Consider the following 13,288-nt stretch of genomic DNA (forward strand, 5'->3'; position numbering starts at 1 on the left):
TCACGAACCTGTCTTACCGGTCAGGGTTCAAGCACAGAAAAAAGTATGATGGCTGCCACGAATCTGTTCAAGGACGTTCCTCTTGTTCCAACGGATCATGTCTTCCACGTTAATTCTTCCTACCAGAAGGACACAAGCCCTGATAAAGTAAACCTTGGAGTTGGCGGTAAGCAGTTAATATTGGGACAAAATTCTATCAGATTCCAGTCGTATTTCAAGGTCTTTCTTGGAAGGATTCTTCCTAAGTTACTCATCTTTGAATTTTCTCTTCTTGTTGTAGCTTTTCGAGACGACGATGGCAAGCCGTGGGTCTTGCCTGTGGTTCGTAAAGCAGAGCAGCAGATGTGCCAAGGGATCTTAGATGGAACTTTGAACCATGAATACCTCGGGATCGATGGATTGAGGCAGTTTAGCGATGCATCAAACAAACTCGTTCTTGGGGCTGACAGTCCAGCCATTGCACAAAACAGGGTGAGGCTTTAGTATTTACTTAAAAAATAACCTCAATAACTTCTTATTTCTTAAGTAAAAGATAGATCTTGCTCTGCACGTAATGCAGCGAGGATAAGACGTTGGAGACCTTCAATTATTTTTAATCTTTGAGTTAATTTTCTCTCAAATACATGCCGCAAAAATTAAAATAAGCGTTTAAAAAATAAGGTATATTTTATTTCTGGTGAAGTTTAAGGAAAAGAGATAATTTTTGGGCATTATTTTGATTTTTAAAAACAGAAAAAGTCATTAAATGGTCCTTTTAATTCAATATGCAACGTCACAAAAGGTTGATTTTTCTGCAGTTTTGTTCTTGGTAACAATGGACTTGCATACTATATTAAATTATTTCATGTGTACACTTTTATTTATTTTGTACTTTTGCTTAAGTTGTACACGAATGTACAGCAATATTTTTTAATGCTGTTCAGAAATAATGTCTTTTTTTATCAAGTTTTAAAAATCAAAAGTGAGACCTTGGAAATTGGCTTTATGATTTTCAGGTCTGTGGTGTCCAAAGCCTTGGTGGGACAGGCACCCTCCGTTTGGCCTTTGAATTGTTATCCAGGTTCTACAAAGTCAGCACAACTGCCTACATTTCTAAACCTACTTGGGGTAAGGAAGGTTATGACCATGGATATTAAACTATTCTTCATGATCAATTACAGTGCGACTACTCCAAACAAAGCCATCTCGACAAATTTTCCACTAATTATCCAATAGTGTTTGAGTATTTAGACAATAGATTAGCGGCAAATTTTGAATTTAAATATTCTTCCGTTGTTCTGGTTGGTAAAACTAAATGATGAAGAAGAGCTTGTAATATATTTTCTTTGCAAATTAAAGATTCGTGTCATCAAAGATATAAAAAATAGTAATGTACGACTTCAAATACGACAGGAAAGCAAATCAGAGACCTTATAAAACACAGTCTTTATGATTACAGTTTGTTTCTTCCAGACAAAGATATTATCAGGCTGACACTGTTAGATCTTATCACTATGTTGCTATGCGACAGCACGTTTATATTCGACAACAAAGGTGTCGGCAGTCTTCTAAGCTGTGTAAACCCATGGATATTTGTCTGATTTGTAGTAATTCTATTGTTCAAATTCCTACTTTTGATTGGCTAATTTGTAGAAAATTTGTCGAGGTGGCTTTGGTTGGAGTAGTCGCACTGTATTATTTCATTCAACATCAAGATTCTTCAATGATTTAAATTAAATAAAGATGTGAATGTAGTGATAGAGTGCACGCACTAAAACAGTGAACATTAAATAGTACTAATTAGTACTATTTCATACAGAATCCTTTGTTTTCTATTGTTTAATTATCACTATTTAGTGCTAAAAATTAGTATTTGTTTCACGGATTTAGTGCAAGCACTCTATCGAGTGTGAGTGAAAGCAGGTCCACATCAGTGAAAGCTGCCAAAATAACTAACTTGCTCTAATAAATAGAATAGTAGTAGTAGTATTCATAAAGGTGAACAACCTCTCTTAGCTCAGGAAGCAATGGGACATCATTAACATATTTGCCACCAGAACAAATATTATGTGAAGGTCTAGGATTAAAGATAGTACCTTCTCCATGACATTATTGATGATCCAAATTGGATTTCAACCCATGACCTCCCCTAACCTCCCCTGACCTCCCATACATATATTTATTTTTTTAAGGTAACCATACCAAGATTTTAAAAGATTCTGGATACACTGATATTCGGGAGTATCGTTACTATGATGCTGAACATAAAGCAGTGGCATTTGATAACATGTGGGCAGACCTGGAGGTAATAGAGAGTGTCACAGCTGACGCGCAGCATTTAATTATATCATAACTGCATGTATATTGCACAGGTGCAAGTGTGCCGCCAGCAGAACATAAAGTTCTCTAGTTTGATCCCCAGTGTCATTCATCAGCTTCATGTCATTAGTCTTAAATTTATTTTTTTATAGGCTGCACCAGAAGGTTCCATCTTCCTACTCCATTCTTGTGCTCACAATCCAACTGGTGTAGATCTATCCAAAGAGCAATGGAAAAAAGTTGCAGAAATTATGAAGGTATATCTTCATTGGACCCTTATCAAAAGTATCCTGCAGGGCTGTAACCAGAACTTTTACAGGGAGGGTGCACATCGAATGAAATCGGACCATTGATCATTTCTTTTAAGAAAGCCAAACCAGAAAAAAAAAAGGTAACCAAAAGAAGGCAGAACCGAAAAAAAGAAAGAAAGCAGAACCAAAAAAAAAGGAGATGGATGAGCGGACCTTAAGCTTTTATTGGGGGGGTGCACGTGCACCCTGTGCTCCCCCCTAGTTATGGCCCTGTCCTGGATACAAGGCTCACATGGAAATGCGAAAGAAATCCCACTTTTTCAAAATGGAATTTGTGGCATTTCTTTTGTATTGATAGCCTCACATTAAAGACAATTTAAGAAGGGTTCATTGTTTTATACCTGCATCAGTTTCCTAACTAAATCAAACCAGTCAGAATGCATACACCTATTTCAAAAAAGGTTGTCGGTTGGAATTGTGGGGGACTGAGTGTTTTTTCGTTAAAAAATCAATATGCACTTACCCAGATAGTTTGCCAGCGCAGGTCATCGCTCAAAGTTAGTATATCAAGATATTAACTTTTTGCAAACTGCTAATTAAAACCACAAACAATTTACAGATTACAACCCAAGGTGCATATTGCATGTATTTATTCTGACATGCTGCTTTTTATTCTTCAGAAACGCCAGCTTTTCCCAGTATTTGACACAGCCTATCAGGGCTTTGCATCTGGTAATATAGAAGATGATGCCTGGGCTATCCGACACTTTGTTTCACAAGGATTTGAACTGTTTGCTGGGCAATCCTTTTCCAAGAACTTTGGTCTATACAGTAAGAGAAATCTTTTTTTTTTTTTTTGGAGAAAAGAAAGGGTGCTAAATCAGGAATTGATTTTTAAATGTTTTGTATTTTTTCTTGTTTCATAATATATGAAAAAAAAAAAAAAAAAAAAAAAAAAAATCAAAGGAGATTTACTGGTAGAAGAAACATTTCCACAGTGATTTTATATCTACCATGGCCTGGTTGTACCAAGGGTGGATAGTGCTATCTGAGGGATAAATCTTATCCAGTGGATGAATTTATTGGATTGTCCAGTCATATTTTTGCTTTGTCATTATTTTGACCAGTAATGTTGAACCAGAAACAAGGTCTGACCAAGGTAAAACTAATTTCGCCGGTCATCACTTACTGGCCATTTTTTTGAACCATGTCTACTGAATCAAATGAAGGTTGGAAGGTTGGAATGTTCCTTTTTGCAGAGTAAAAGCAAAATGTGAAGAAGATCCTTGAAGCATGAGAGATTCAACAGCTATTTAAATACTTTATTCATTACTGATACCTGTCTTATATTAACTGCTATAGATGAGAGAGTTGGCAACCTTTGTGTAGTCACTGTTGACAATGATACAGCTGAGCGCATCAAGAGCCAGTTGAAGGCCATCACAAGACCAATGTTTTCTAATCCACCCAATCATGGTGCTCGTATTGTCGCTACTGTGTTGTCTAACTCTGCCTTGTATCAAGAATGGTAAGTACTGCAAATTTCATATAAAAATTTGATGAGACGAAACTTTCAATACGCTTTTCATTAGAATGCATACTCTGAGCCAACTGGAGCCAATCAAATCATTTCAACTATTGTCATGATTCTTCTTCCAGTTGTTGACTTGTTATATACTTTGTTTTCTCGTTACAACATTGTGGCCATGTTGGTATATAACAAACATTTTTCATTAGCTGAACCTATGTTGATAACACAAACATGGCCACCATGTCTTAGTCATTTGATTACATAAAAGATTTAGTTCAAAGTTATAGACCTGGTACACAACTTTGTTCTTCTATATTGCCTCTAGTCTGTGCCTTAAACCTATATCTTTTAATCTTATCATTCTTTTTCTTATTATCATCATCATTGTCATAGTCATAGTCATCATCATCATCATCGTCTTTTTTTTTTTTTTGAAAAAATAATAAACATCTTTAAAAATTTGGCGAGACAATCTATCATATAGAGATCTAAAATATATGAGTGAATGTTAAAATTTTATTAAAGTCCTAGCGAATTATCATTATTATTATTTATTATTATTATTATTATTATTGTTATTGCAATTAACCATCAGTTGTCATTACTGAGCCAGCACAAAAGGCAGTACCTTTTTAATTTCTATTTTGCATACACAGGGTTGAAAACGTGAAGTTCATGGGTGAACGTATTATTCAGATGAGGCAGCTACTGTTTTCTAAACTAAAAGAACTGGGAACTCCAGGAAAATGGAACCACATTGTAGATCAAAAGGGAATGTTTAGCTTTACTGGCCTTAACTGTAAGTACATATTATAAAAATTTTATTTATCTTCAAGGCTTCGGAATTAATTTCTCAATATTATTTGCTTGAGAAACTTACTAGGAAGCAAGGAATAGCTTTAAGTTGCATTTTTTTTACATCCAGAAACGTTCATATAGAAAAGTAGATACAGACATTGATATGGATGCAGATACAGTGTTGTGCAGTTGTGAGAAAACACATGAATATACAGTCACTTCAAAAAATGTTGTCGTCAACCAACTCAAGTCTACGCGACTGGACCGAAAGGAACTCTGGGTAGCAATCATTGAAGCCGAGTTGACTCCATAATTCTATCTGACTAGTTATGCCTGGTTTACAGCACAAACCTTCGTAGGTGAGCGGGAAGTGTTGAAGGAGACGTTTTTTAAATGCCTTCATACTTTCGGAATTATGAACTGAATCATAACTACTTTGTTTTTCTTTCCCTAAACCCGAAGACATGCATTTGATGGAATGTTTCTCGCCATTATTATCTTATTTCTAGTGGGAACAATTAATTCAGAACGAATATTTAACCGCTTCAGTGATTTTTACCCATATTTCTTTCGGTCCAGTCGCTTAGGCTTGAGCCAGTCGACGACAACGTTTTTTGGATTGACTGTAGATACAACTCAAACAAAGAAACTTATTCTCAAGGGAATAACACATGGTCTGAAATGGGAAAACAAAGCGCCCATTAGCTAAGAGGTCTATTTATTCGATAAGTAGGTCATTTGTAAGGCCAGAAGCATATTTGACTTGTCGAAACCCAAGCGTGGCTGAACAAATTTCTTTTTCAATATCAGACATTCCATCAATAAGTATATAAGGCTGCTTGATTAAAAAAGTGCTTGTGCTTGTTCAAATGTCTGACCAAGCAAATTATTTACCATTTTTCTACCAGCTCACTAGATACACTGTGCTGACGAGGCCCAATACAGACCGAAACAGCTGTCCACAGTTTCTAGTTGAGCTGGCTCATTTTTTACGCGACTTGAAGTTGTGAAAGGCCCATTGGCACTCTTCTTCATTCGTTTCATACAAGGTCCTTAATTTACCTATTACGCATGTTCTTATATGTTTTCCGAGCCCATCCCACACGGCCTAATGACTCATCTATCAAATTATTTACCAGTGAAGTTGTAATAATATTTTACCAGACATTGTCTGATGACCAGCACTTATTTGCAGCTTTGGGATACCACTCAAAGAAAGAATCCTATTCCCAAGAGAACGGGAATGGAATGAATGGCTAAGCTGCCAAAAATGTTTTAATCATCTAAACATCTCTTTTACTTTCTTTGCAGTGAAACAAGTGGAGTTGTTGACATCAAAGTATCATATATACCTGCTGAACAGTGGTCGGATCAATGTCTGTGGTCTGAATCCAGGCAATGTAGATCATGTTGCACGTGCAATACATGATGCAGTTTCTAATGTTCAGTGATGATCTCACCTGGGCATTACTGGTTTTGGATGATTGAAACCTAGTTTTATCTTTAGGAAATGTTTTAAACTCTTTTATTGTTGGTATTTGGATTTTGAGTGAGAGGGTAATAATATATTTTATGGTGAAAATGAAAGGTAGAAAATAAACCCTATGGATTGGTCCATGACTTGTAAATGACTAAAGATTCACTCTCAAGAGTAGTACTCATGTGCAATATATTTTGGCTCTTTCTTTGTGCTGGCATCAAGGCATCTGAAGCAGAAATAAAATAAAACAATAGCCAAGGATAATTAATGCCCTCCAAAAAAAAAAAACCCTCACCCACAATACAAGAAAAGACCCTATATTTTTATCAAGCACTGCCTTATTAAAACAATTCTCAAGAGAATGATTAATAGTTTGAAATGTGGGGAAATTAAACCAATTCTGAAAAGTCTTTTGCTGTAAAAATCCTTAATTACATACTATGATCATGTAAAGAGATTATTATTTTTTAATTGAACTTCATGAATAGACAATAGACTGTTTTCTCAAGGTTGTGTGTGCATCCAAATTTAAGGAACTTGACGGGCCACGATACCAGAACACGAGTATTATCATGCATTGCTATGAATTTTTTTCGATAAGAATTCCTTAAATTTATTCATAAAATGGATTATTCTCCTCTTTGTATATGTAATAGGACTCCATGCCAATTAAGAAATAATTGGACGAGGAAAATTCTGAGGACTTCCAAAATTGGATGAGGCCTTAGGCCGAGTCCAATTTGGCAGTCAGAGGAATTTTCCGAGTCTAATTATTTCTTGATTGGGGAGCATGAAATCCCATTACCTATTAATTATATAGCTGCCTAATTAATCCCATATCAACAAGACCTGTCCAATTAAGAAAATAATTGGACAGTTACCTATATGAGATCAATGAGAAGCTGTATAATTAAAATATAAAACTGGCTTCTAAATTTTACTGATTTTGCATTTTTCAATTTTGTGGTGCACGCAACCTTGAGGGAACGGTCTGTTCAAATTTTGATTTTGTAAATTACCATTCTAATTATACAGCTTCTTATTAATCCCATATAGGTAGCTGTCCAATTATTTTCTTAATTAGACAGCATGGAGTCCTATTACATATAGTAATTTTCGTAGCTGTAGAATGTAAACAAAGTCACCAGCTCCTCTTCATGTCTGACAGCAGCTCATTCCTTTTTTCCTCACTTATAATAATTGTCAAATTCAATATTTATACCATCTTTCTCTGACAAAACAATAGTTCTACAATAATATCTTAATATGTTAAATTATTTGGGCTCTTTTTGATGTCACAGTGAATATTTAGTGGTGTTTATATTATAAAAATATTGTGATAAAAATTTCAATTGCAATGAGACCACTTTGTTGTGCATATAGGGATTTTGGGACGACTTCTTTCTTAATCCTGAGATGCTCTGCAATATTTGGCTGTATTGCACAAGCCATATAAGGATGAATATTTTTGGTTTTTGAGATAAATAAATAAACCTAACAAATCTGACTGGTTTTTGGATTGTACTGTCTTCACTTGAATAGATTGGTCATTCTTTTCTTTTTTCTTTTCCTTTCCTTTTCTTTTTCTTACCTTTTCTTATCTTTCTTTTTTTTATATAAATTTCGCTTGTTACATGTTTCAGGATTAAATTTCTTGTAAACGTACTTACAGGCTGCATTTTTACTTGCAGAAAGACCTTTTCCTTTACATCGATTTTCAATATTCCTATAAGGAAGTTCATGGGGATTGTTCGCGCGCACCCTTTCTACGCATCAATCAAGGCGTAAGGAGGGAGCTCCCTCCTCCCTGCCCGAATTTAGTGAACACGCGCTCGTGATTCGTGGACGTCATTCCAATGTTTTGATAAGCAAAATATCATAAAAACGTCTTTAATCTATTATAGCTATAAAACAAAGTCGAGCACTTTTTTAAAAAAGTACAGTACTTCGTAATATCTAACTTTAGAGGAACATTTTATAAAAAATTTGACGATGGGATCAAATCGAATTTCACGTAGCGGGAAGGCTCCAAGTCCACACCTGTAGCCCAATAAAATTTCATATTTCTACATTTTTACCAAAATCTCAAATGCTGACTAATTATTTGGTTATTTTCTAAAGTTCTGCGAAAATTGCGTATTTTACTCCTAGTACATGATAAACTTTCATCATGCAAAATTTTTTTAAATCTGATGATCGGATCTTTTGCCTACTTCCGTACAAGCCGACATTGCGAGTCTTGGTTCTGGGTTCCCTGTGGAAAAATGATAATTTGCATACTCCACAGGTAGCCCATCTATCCAGTACTTTGTGACTTTAGTCCAGCACGGTCAGGTCCGCCGGGGGCAAGCGTTCTGAGTCACGCCCTTGTTTATATACTAAATGAGGCTACGAAGTGGTATTTGGCTTACTAAAGAAGATATATTCTTCAACATCTGCCTGGATATGCGATAATTACGAATTCTTAATTGCCGAAATTACGACGAAGTCGGAAAAAAAGCTACACTCCAAGATGGCTGCCGTCTGTGTTGTTTTGCTTCGTGCACCTTCTGCTTCAGAAAAAGACAAATATCACAGGGTAAGCCAAAAAGATATCTCATATCAACTTTACCTATATTTAACTTATAGATGAATTCATTAAATGATGCTGATTCGCACCAAGTTTTTTTAATCTGCTTATTGTTAACAAGCTTTATTAGACTGTTTTAAACGTGTATTAATAAATATTGAGCCTATTACGTAATCGTTGGTCATTACGTAACCTCTTGATTTCCAGGAATTGATGTCTAAAGGGTATGTTCCTTATTCGATTCCTGTACTGTCATTTGAGTTTGAGAATTTAGACAGGTTGGCTGAAACACTACATCAGCCTCAGAGCCATGGAGGTTAGTTAATGCTTCTGTGATATCTGAAGCGTATAATATTTATTAAAGTAGTGGTAGTTCTCCATCTTGCTCCTTGTGCATTTCTTAACTCATCGTGATGAGCTTCCTCGGCATCTCTTTGCTTTTTTTCTCTTTCTCTCAGCGACAAAAACCCTAGCAAGTAAGCCTGTGGAGGAGGCTATATTTTTATTTATATTTCAATGCATTAATTGAATGTTCATCCATGCTTATAATTAGTTTTATTTATTTAATAAATAAATAAAACCATAATCATAAGATTCCATTTCTCTCATTCATTCAGTCATCCACTCATCCATCCATATTTCTCTGTATTTATTTATCCACTCATGCCCACTCTCTCACACTCTTATCCACTCATCCATCCATCTGTCAGTACATGCATTCATTCATTTCATGCTAGAAATTCTTGCAAACCTGATTTCAGTTGAATTGAAATAACTTCCTTCTTATCTTGTTCTTGCTTTAAGTTGATTATTAACATCAATCTTATAATATTTTTGCTCAATTGTATGCCACAGGTATGATAATTACAAGCCCCAGAAGTGTTGAAGCCATAGAACTTTCTATTTCAAAGTACATTCCCAAAGAGAAATGGTTAGAAGTTCTTCAAAAACAATGGCAAGATCTACACTTATTTGCCATTGGCGATGCAACATCAACAGCCAGTAAGCCCACACAAGAAATTTCACAGCCTTGTTTATTGGTTTCAACTCATCAGTCATTCCTGTAAAGCCTTGAATTGCTTCTGCTACAGCTGCATTTCTGCCACAATTTTATATATAATTTTTGTTTTTAGTGAAGAATAAACTTGGACTTCAGAGTTGTGGATATCAATCTGGAAGTGCCGAAAAACTGGTACCAATCATAAAACAAGGTACAATAAATTACTGATAGTCTGTCAGTCCATCTGTTTACATACCTGTTGTCTGCTTTACACCAGCCATAAAACATGAAGGTACAATCAATTGCTGATACTGTCCATCTCATTGTCATTGTCTATCCATCTGTCTGCATGATTGTCTGTGTACTTGAATACATCACAGTACCCTAGTTATTAAACAAGGTACAGTAAATCACCAATACTCTCTGTTTTTGTCTGTCCATCTGTCTACATATCTTTTGAGTGTCTCCATTGTACCAGTCATAAAACAAGGTATAGTGAATAACATATATTTGTCAATCTGTCTGTTGTCCCTCTGTCATTGTCTGTCTGTCCATCTGTCTACATGTTTGTCTGTCTGTCTGCTGTTGCTTGGTTACAGTTTCATTCATTGGTCATCTGACTTGTTGGATAAATATTAGATTATTACCAAAATTGAGTGGCCACAAAAACTGGGAGGACAGGGAGGAAGGAGGAGCCCTTGCAAATATAGCTCTATATCATTGGTGAAAATTTTAATCACATTTTCTTGTAAAGTAATTACAGCTGGAAATCAGCCATTGTTATTCCCCTGTGGAAATCTCAGAAGAGAAACTATACCACAAGAAATGAAAAACGCAGGTATAGTTAAGAGCTCTGTTAATGTCTTACTAATTTTGAAAGTCTGAAAAATTATAAATTAAATTTTGGTGTTTTAGCTCACTAACCTGTAATATACAATATATTTTTACATAGGAATCAAACTAACATCTGTAGAAGTGTATAAAACCATTCCAAACCCTGAAATACAATCAGCACTTCAAGAGCATATCAAAACAAAGGTAACTAGTTTTAGTCTAGTATTGTATTGTATAGTTTGATATAAAAAGAGGATGTGTAGTGTGGAGTGGGAGATTGGGGCGGGGTGTAAATGTGCAGGGCTTAAATTATGGCCAGTCATTGGACAATTATTTCTCTACAGAACCAGCCCTGGTGTGGCTTGCTCAGATGTAATCTAATGTTTGTGTGTTGTTAAGTGGGGTGTGGTGTGATCTGATATTTGTGTTGTAGTGTAGTGTGGTGATGTTTGGGTGTTGTAGTGAGACCCGATGTTTTTGTGTTCTAGTGAGGTGTGGTGTGAACTGGTGTTTGTATTGTAGTGTGATGTGGTGTGAACTGGTATTTGTGTGTCCTAGTGAGGTGTGGTGTGATCTGATGTTTGTGTGTTCTAGTGAGGTGTGGTGTGAACTGATATTTGCATATTGTAGTGGGGTGTGATCTGATGTTTGCATATTGTAGTGGGGTATGGTGTGATCTGATGTTTGCATATTGTAGTGGGGTGTGATCTGATGTAGTGGGGTGTGGTGTGAACTGATGTTTGTATATTGTAGTGGGGTGTAGTGCGATCTGATATTTGTTTGTAAGTTATAACTGGGTATGGTACGGTGGGCTTTGTTATAATGTTTGTGTGTTGCTAAATGGTGTGGTAGTTATGTAGTGTAATAAAGTGTGAGGTAATATAATTATAAATCATCATTCAATTGCTCACTAATTCTTTTATATCCAAATAATCAACATTGGCAACTTCAGCTGCCTTGATATCTATTTATAGGGTTTGCCAGATGTCATTGTCTTCTTTAGTCCCTCTGGCTTGGAATTTACCATAGATTTTATAAAAGACATAATGGGAGACCTCAGTACTATTAAGGTATGAATTGCACTCGAATTACTGAATCCCTTATTCCCCCAATAACTATGTATCAATAATCCTTATAAAATGAAATAAAATCCTTATAAAAATCATTATAAAAGTCACTACCCAGCTCATAAAGCAGGGTGGCAAGGGTTTCTGATTGCACATGATACTTCAAAATTCGTTGCATGATTATAAAATTATTCCCAAATAAGCTGCTTGATGCGTGATTGTATATCGTGACGTTATATGTGATGCATGATAGGTAAAAAAATTTGGGTTACGTGATTTTGTTTCAAAATTCAATGTGAAGTGTGATGGAAACCCCCCTGCCACCATGGTTGGAAGGGGGATTGGAGGACAGGGGGAGAAAAACTTAATTGTGAGTATTTCCAACCCTCTCCTGACGTTCCCACTCTTTATACCACTATATACAGCACTACTAACTACATTTCTTTCCCATGCATACAGCTGGTTGCTATTGGTAACACAACAAGTCAAGCATTGCACAACAAAGGCTTGTCTGTTGCAGGGGTTGCAGAGAAGCCAAACCCTGAATCTCTGTGCCAATGCATACAAAAGTGCTGTCCTACCTCAGGGTGATGATAATTGAAAATGAACTTTTTGAGATCATAATTGTGACAAATATACCCTGGATTACACAAATGTCAGAATCGGAATTGGAAGCAACTTACCTAGACTTAGTAGTGAACTGTTCATTAAAAGTGCTTGTCTTTTTTCACACCTAGGTAAAAAATGCCATACTGAGTCTGCACATGCTGCTTACGATTTCGATTCTAGTGTAGGAACCAGGCTTAATCATAGCACAGGGGCTGCATACAGGCCGAGTTTCTCTGTATCTTTTCTTTTGTTTCATTATTTTAACTTCTTAAGGAGTTGGTAATAACATCCCTCAATACTTAACTTCATTAGCAGCTAAATGTTTGGAGGTCAACAATGGAAGTACACGGCTTCTGTTTCCTGTGATTTAAACTCCCCCACCCCACCCCACCCCATTAACTATGCCTCTGACAAAAATTTATAAAAATATGCAAATTCAAAATATAACATAAAAACATCATAATATAGTAGGTAATGGTATTTCTTAAAAAAGAATTTATAGTGATATAAGGGATTTACTTTTAAAAAGATGTGTGTGTTTTTAATGTTATAGTTATTGCTAAGAAATGTGTCCAAAATTTGTTTCATTGGACAAGCACAAGTAAAACAAAGTATATAAAATGTAGTTATTTTTTTGATTCAAATATCCTTTAACAGGTTCTCTAGGGAGGGAGGTTAGAGAAGGAAAAATGAAAGGAGAAAGAGCCTATCTGAGATCCCTTTGGAATTTTGATAAAAGGCAATTTATAAATTCAATCTTTGAATGGGTCTTGGGTCTTAATAGTATCTATACGTATAATGACGCATTAGATAATATAACAAGAAGCAAATAAAAGTGTATTTTTGATAAA

At 35.6% G+C, this 13,288-nt stretch overlaps 2 protein-coding genes across 2 annotated transcripts; both read left to right on the forward strand.

The window, feature by feature from the left end:
* The first annotated feature begins 21 nt into the window (after nucleotides 1-21).
* On the forward strand, nucleotides 22-7,865 carry LOC116291719 (aspartate aminotransferase, cytoplasmic). Its single transcript, XM_031698962.2, has 9 exons — nucleotides 22-166; nucleotides 281-471; nucleotides 996-1,107; nucleotides 2,172-2,284; nucleotides 2,451-2,555; nucleotides 3,230-3,380; nucleotides 3,912-4,077; nucleotides 4,737-4,879; nucleotides 6,190-7,865. Exons 1-9 carry the CDS (start codon nucleotides 46-48, stop codon nucleotides 6,327-6,329), a joined length of 1,242 nt encoding a protein of 413 aa, XP_031554822.1. The 5' UTR covers nucleotides 22-45; the 3' UTR covers nucleotides 6,330-7,865.
* Nucleotides 7,866-8,678: 813 nt separating this feature from the next.
* Nucleotides 8,679-13,288, forward strand: LOC116292501 (uroporphyrinogen-III synthase). Its single transcript, XM_031699873.1, has 8 exons — nucleotides 8,679-8,936; nucleotides 9,135-9,243; nucleotides 9,783-9,929; nucleotides 10,061-10,138; nucleotides 10,682-10,765; nucleotides 10,880-10,965; nucleotides 11,736-11,831; nucleotides 12,288-13,288. Exons 1-8 carry the CDS (start codon nucleotides 8,871-8,873, stop codon nucleotides 12,417-12,419), a joined length of 798 nt encoding a protein of 265 aa, XP_031555733.1. The 5' UTR covers nucleotides 8,679-8,870; the 3' UTR covers nucleotides 12,420-13,288.

This window comes from Actinia tenebrosa, unplaced genomic scaffold (genome assembly GCF_029948245.1).
Source record: "Actinia tenebrosa isolate PJP-AT-01 unplaced genomic scaffold, QUT_ActTen_1.0 PGA_scaffold12__29_contigs__length_12842862, whole genome shotgun sequence".
Lineage (NCBI taxonomy): Eukaryota > Metazoa > Cnidaria > Anthozoa > Actiniaria > Actiniidae > Actinia > Actinia tenebrosa.

Coding starts and splice junctions, on each gene's coding strand:
- LOC116292501 (XM_031699873.1), top strand. CDS start 8,871: ATGGCTGCCGTCTGTGTTGTTTTGCTTCGTGCACCTTCTGCTTCAGAA. Junction 9,244..9,782: donor TCAGCCTCAGAGCCATGGAG/GTTAGTTAATGC, acceptor TGTATGCCACAG/GTATGATAATTACAAGCCCC. Junction 10,766..10,879: donor ACAAGAAATGAAAAACGCAG/GTATAGTTAAGA, acceptor ATTTTTACATAG/GAATCAAACTAACATCTGTA.
- LOC116291719 (XM_031698962.2), top strand. CDS start 46: ATGATGGCTGCCACGAATCTGTTCAAGGACGTTCCTCTTGTTCCAACG. Junction 472..995: donor CAGCCATTGCACAAAACAGG/GTGAGGCTTTAG, acceptor TATGATTTTCAG/GTCTGTGGTGTCCAAAGCCT. Junction 2,556..3,229: donor AAGTTGCAGAAATTATGAAG/GTATATCTTCAT, acceptor TTTATTCTTCAG/AAACGCCAGCTTTTCCCAGT.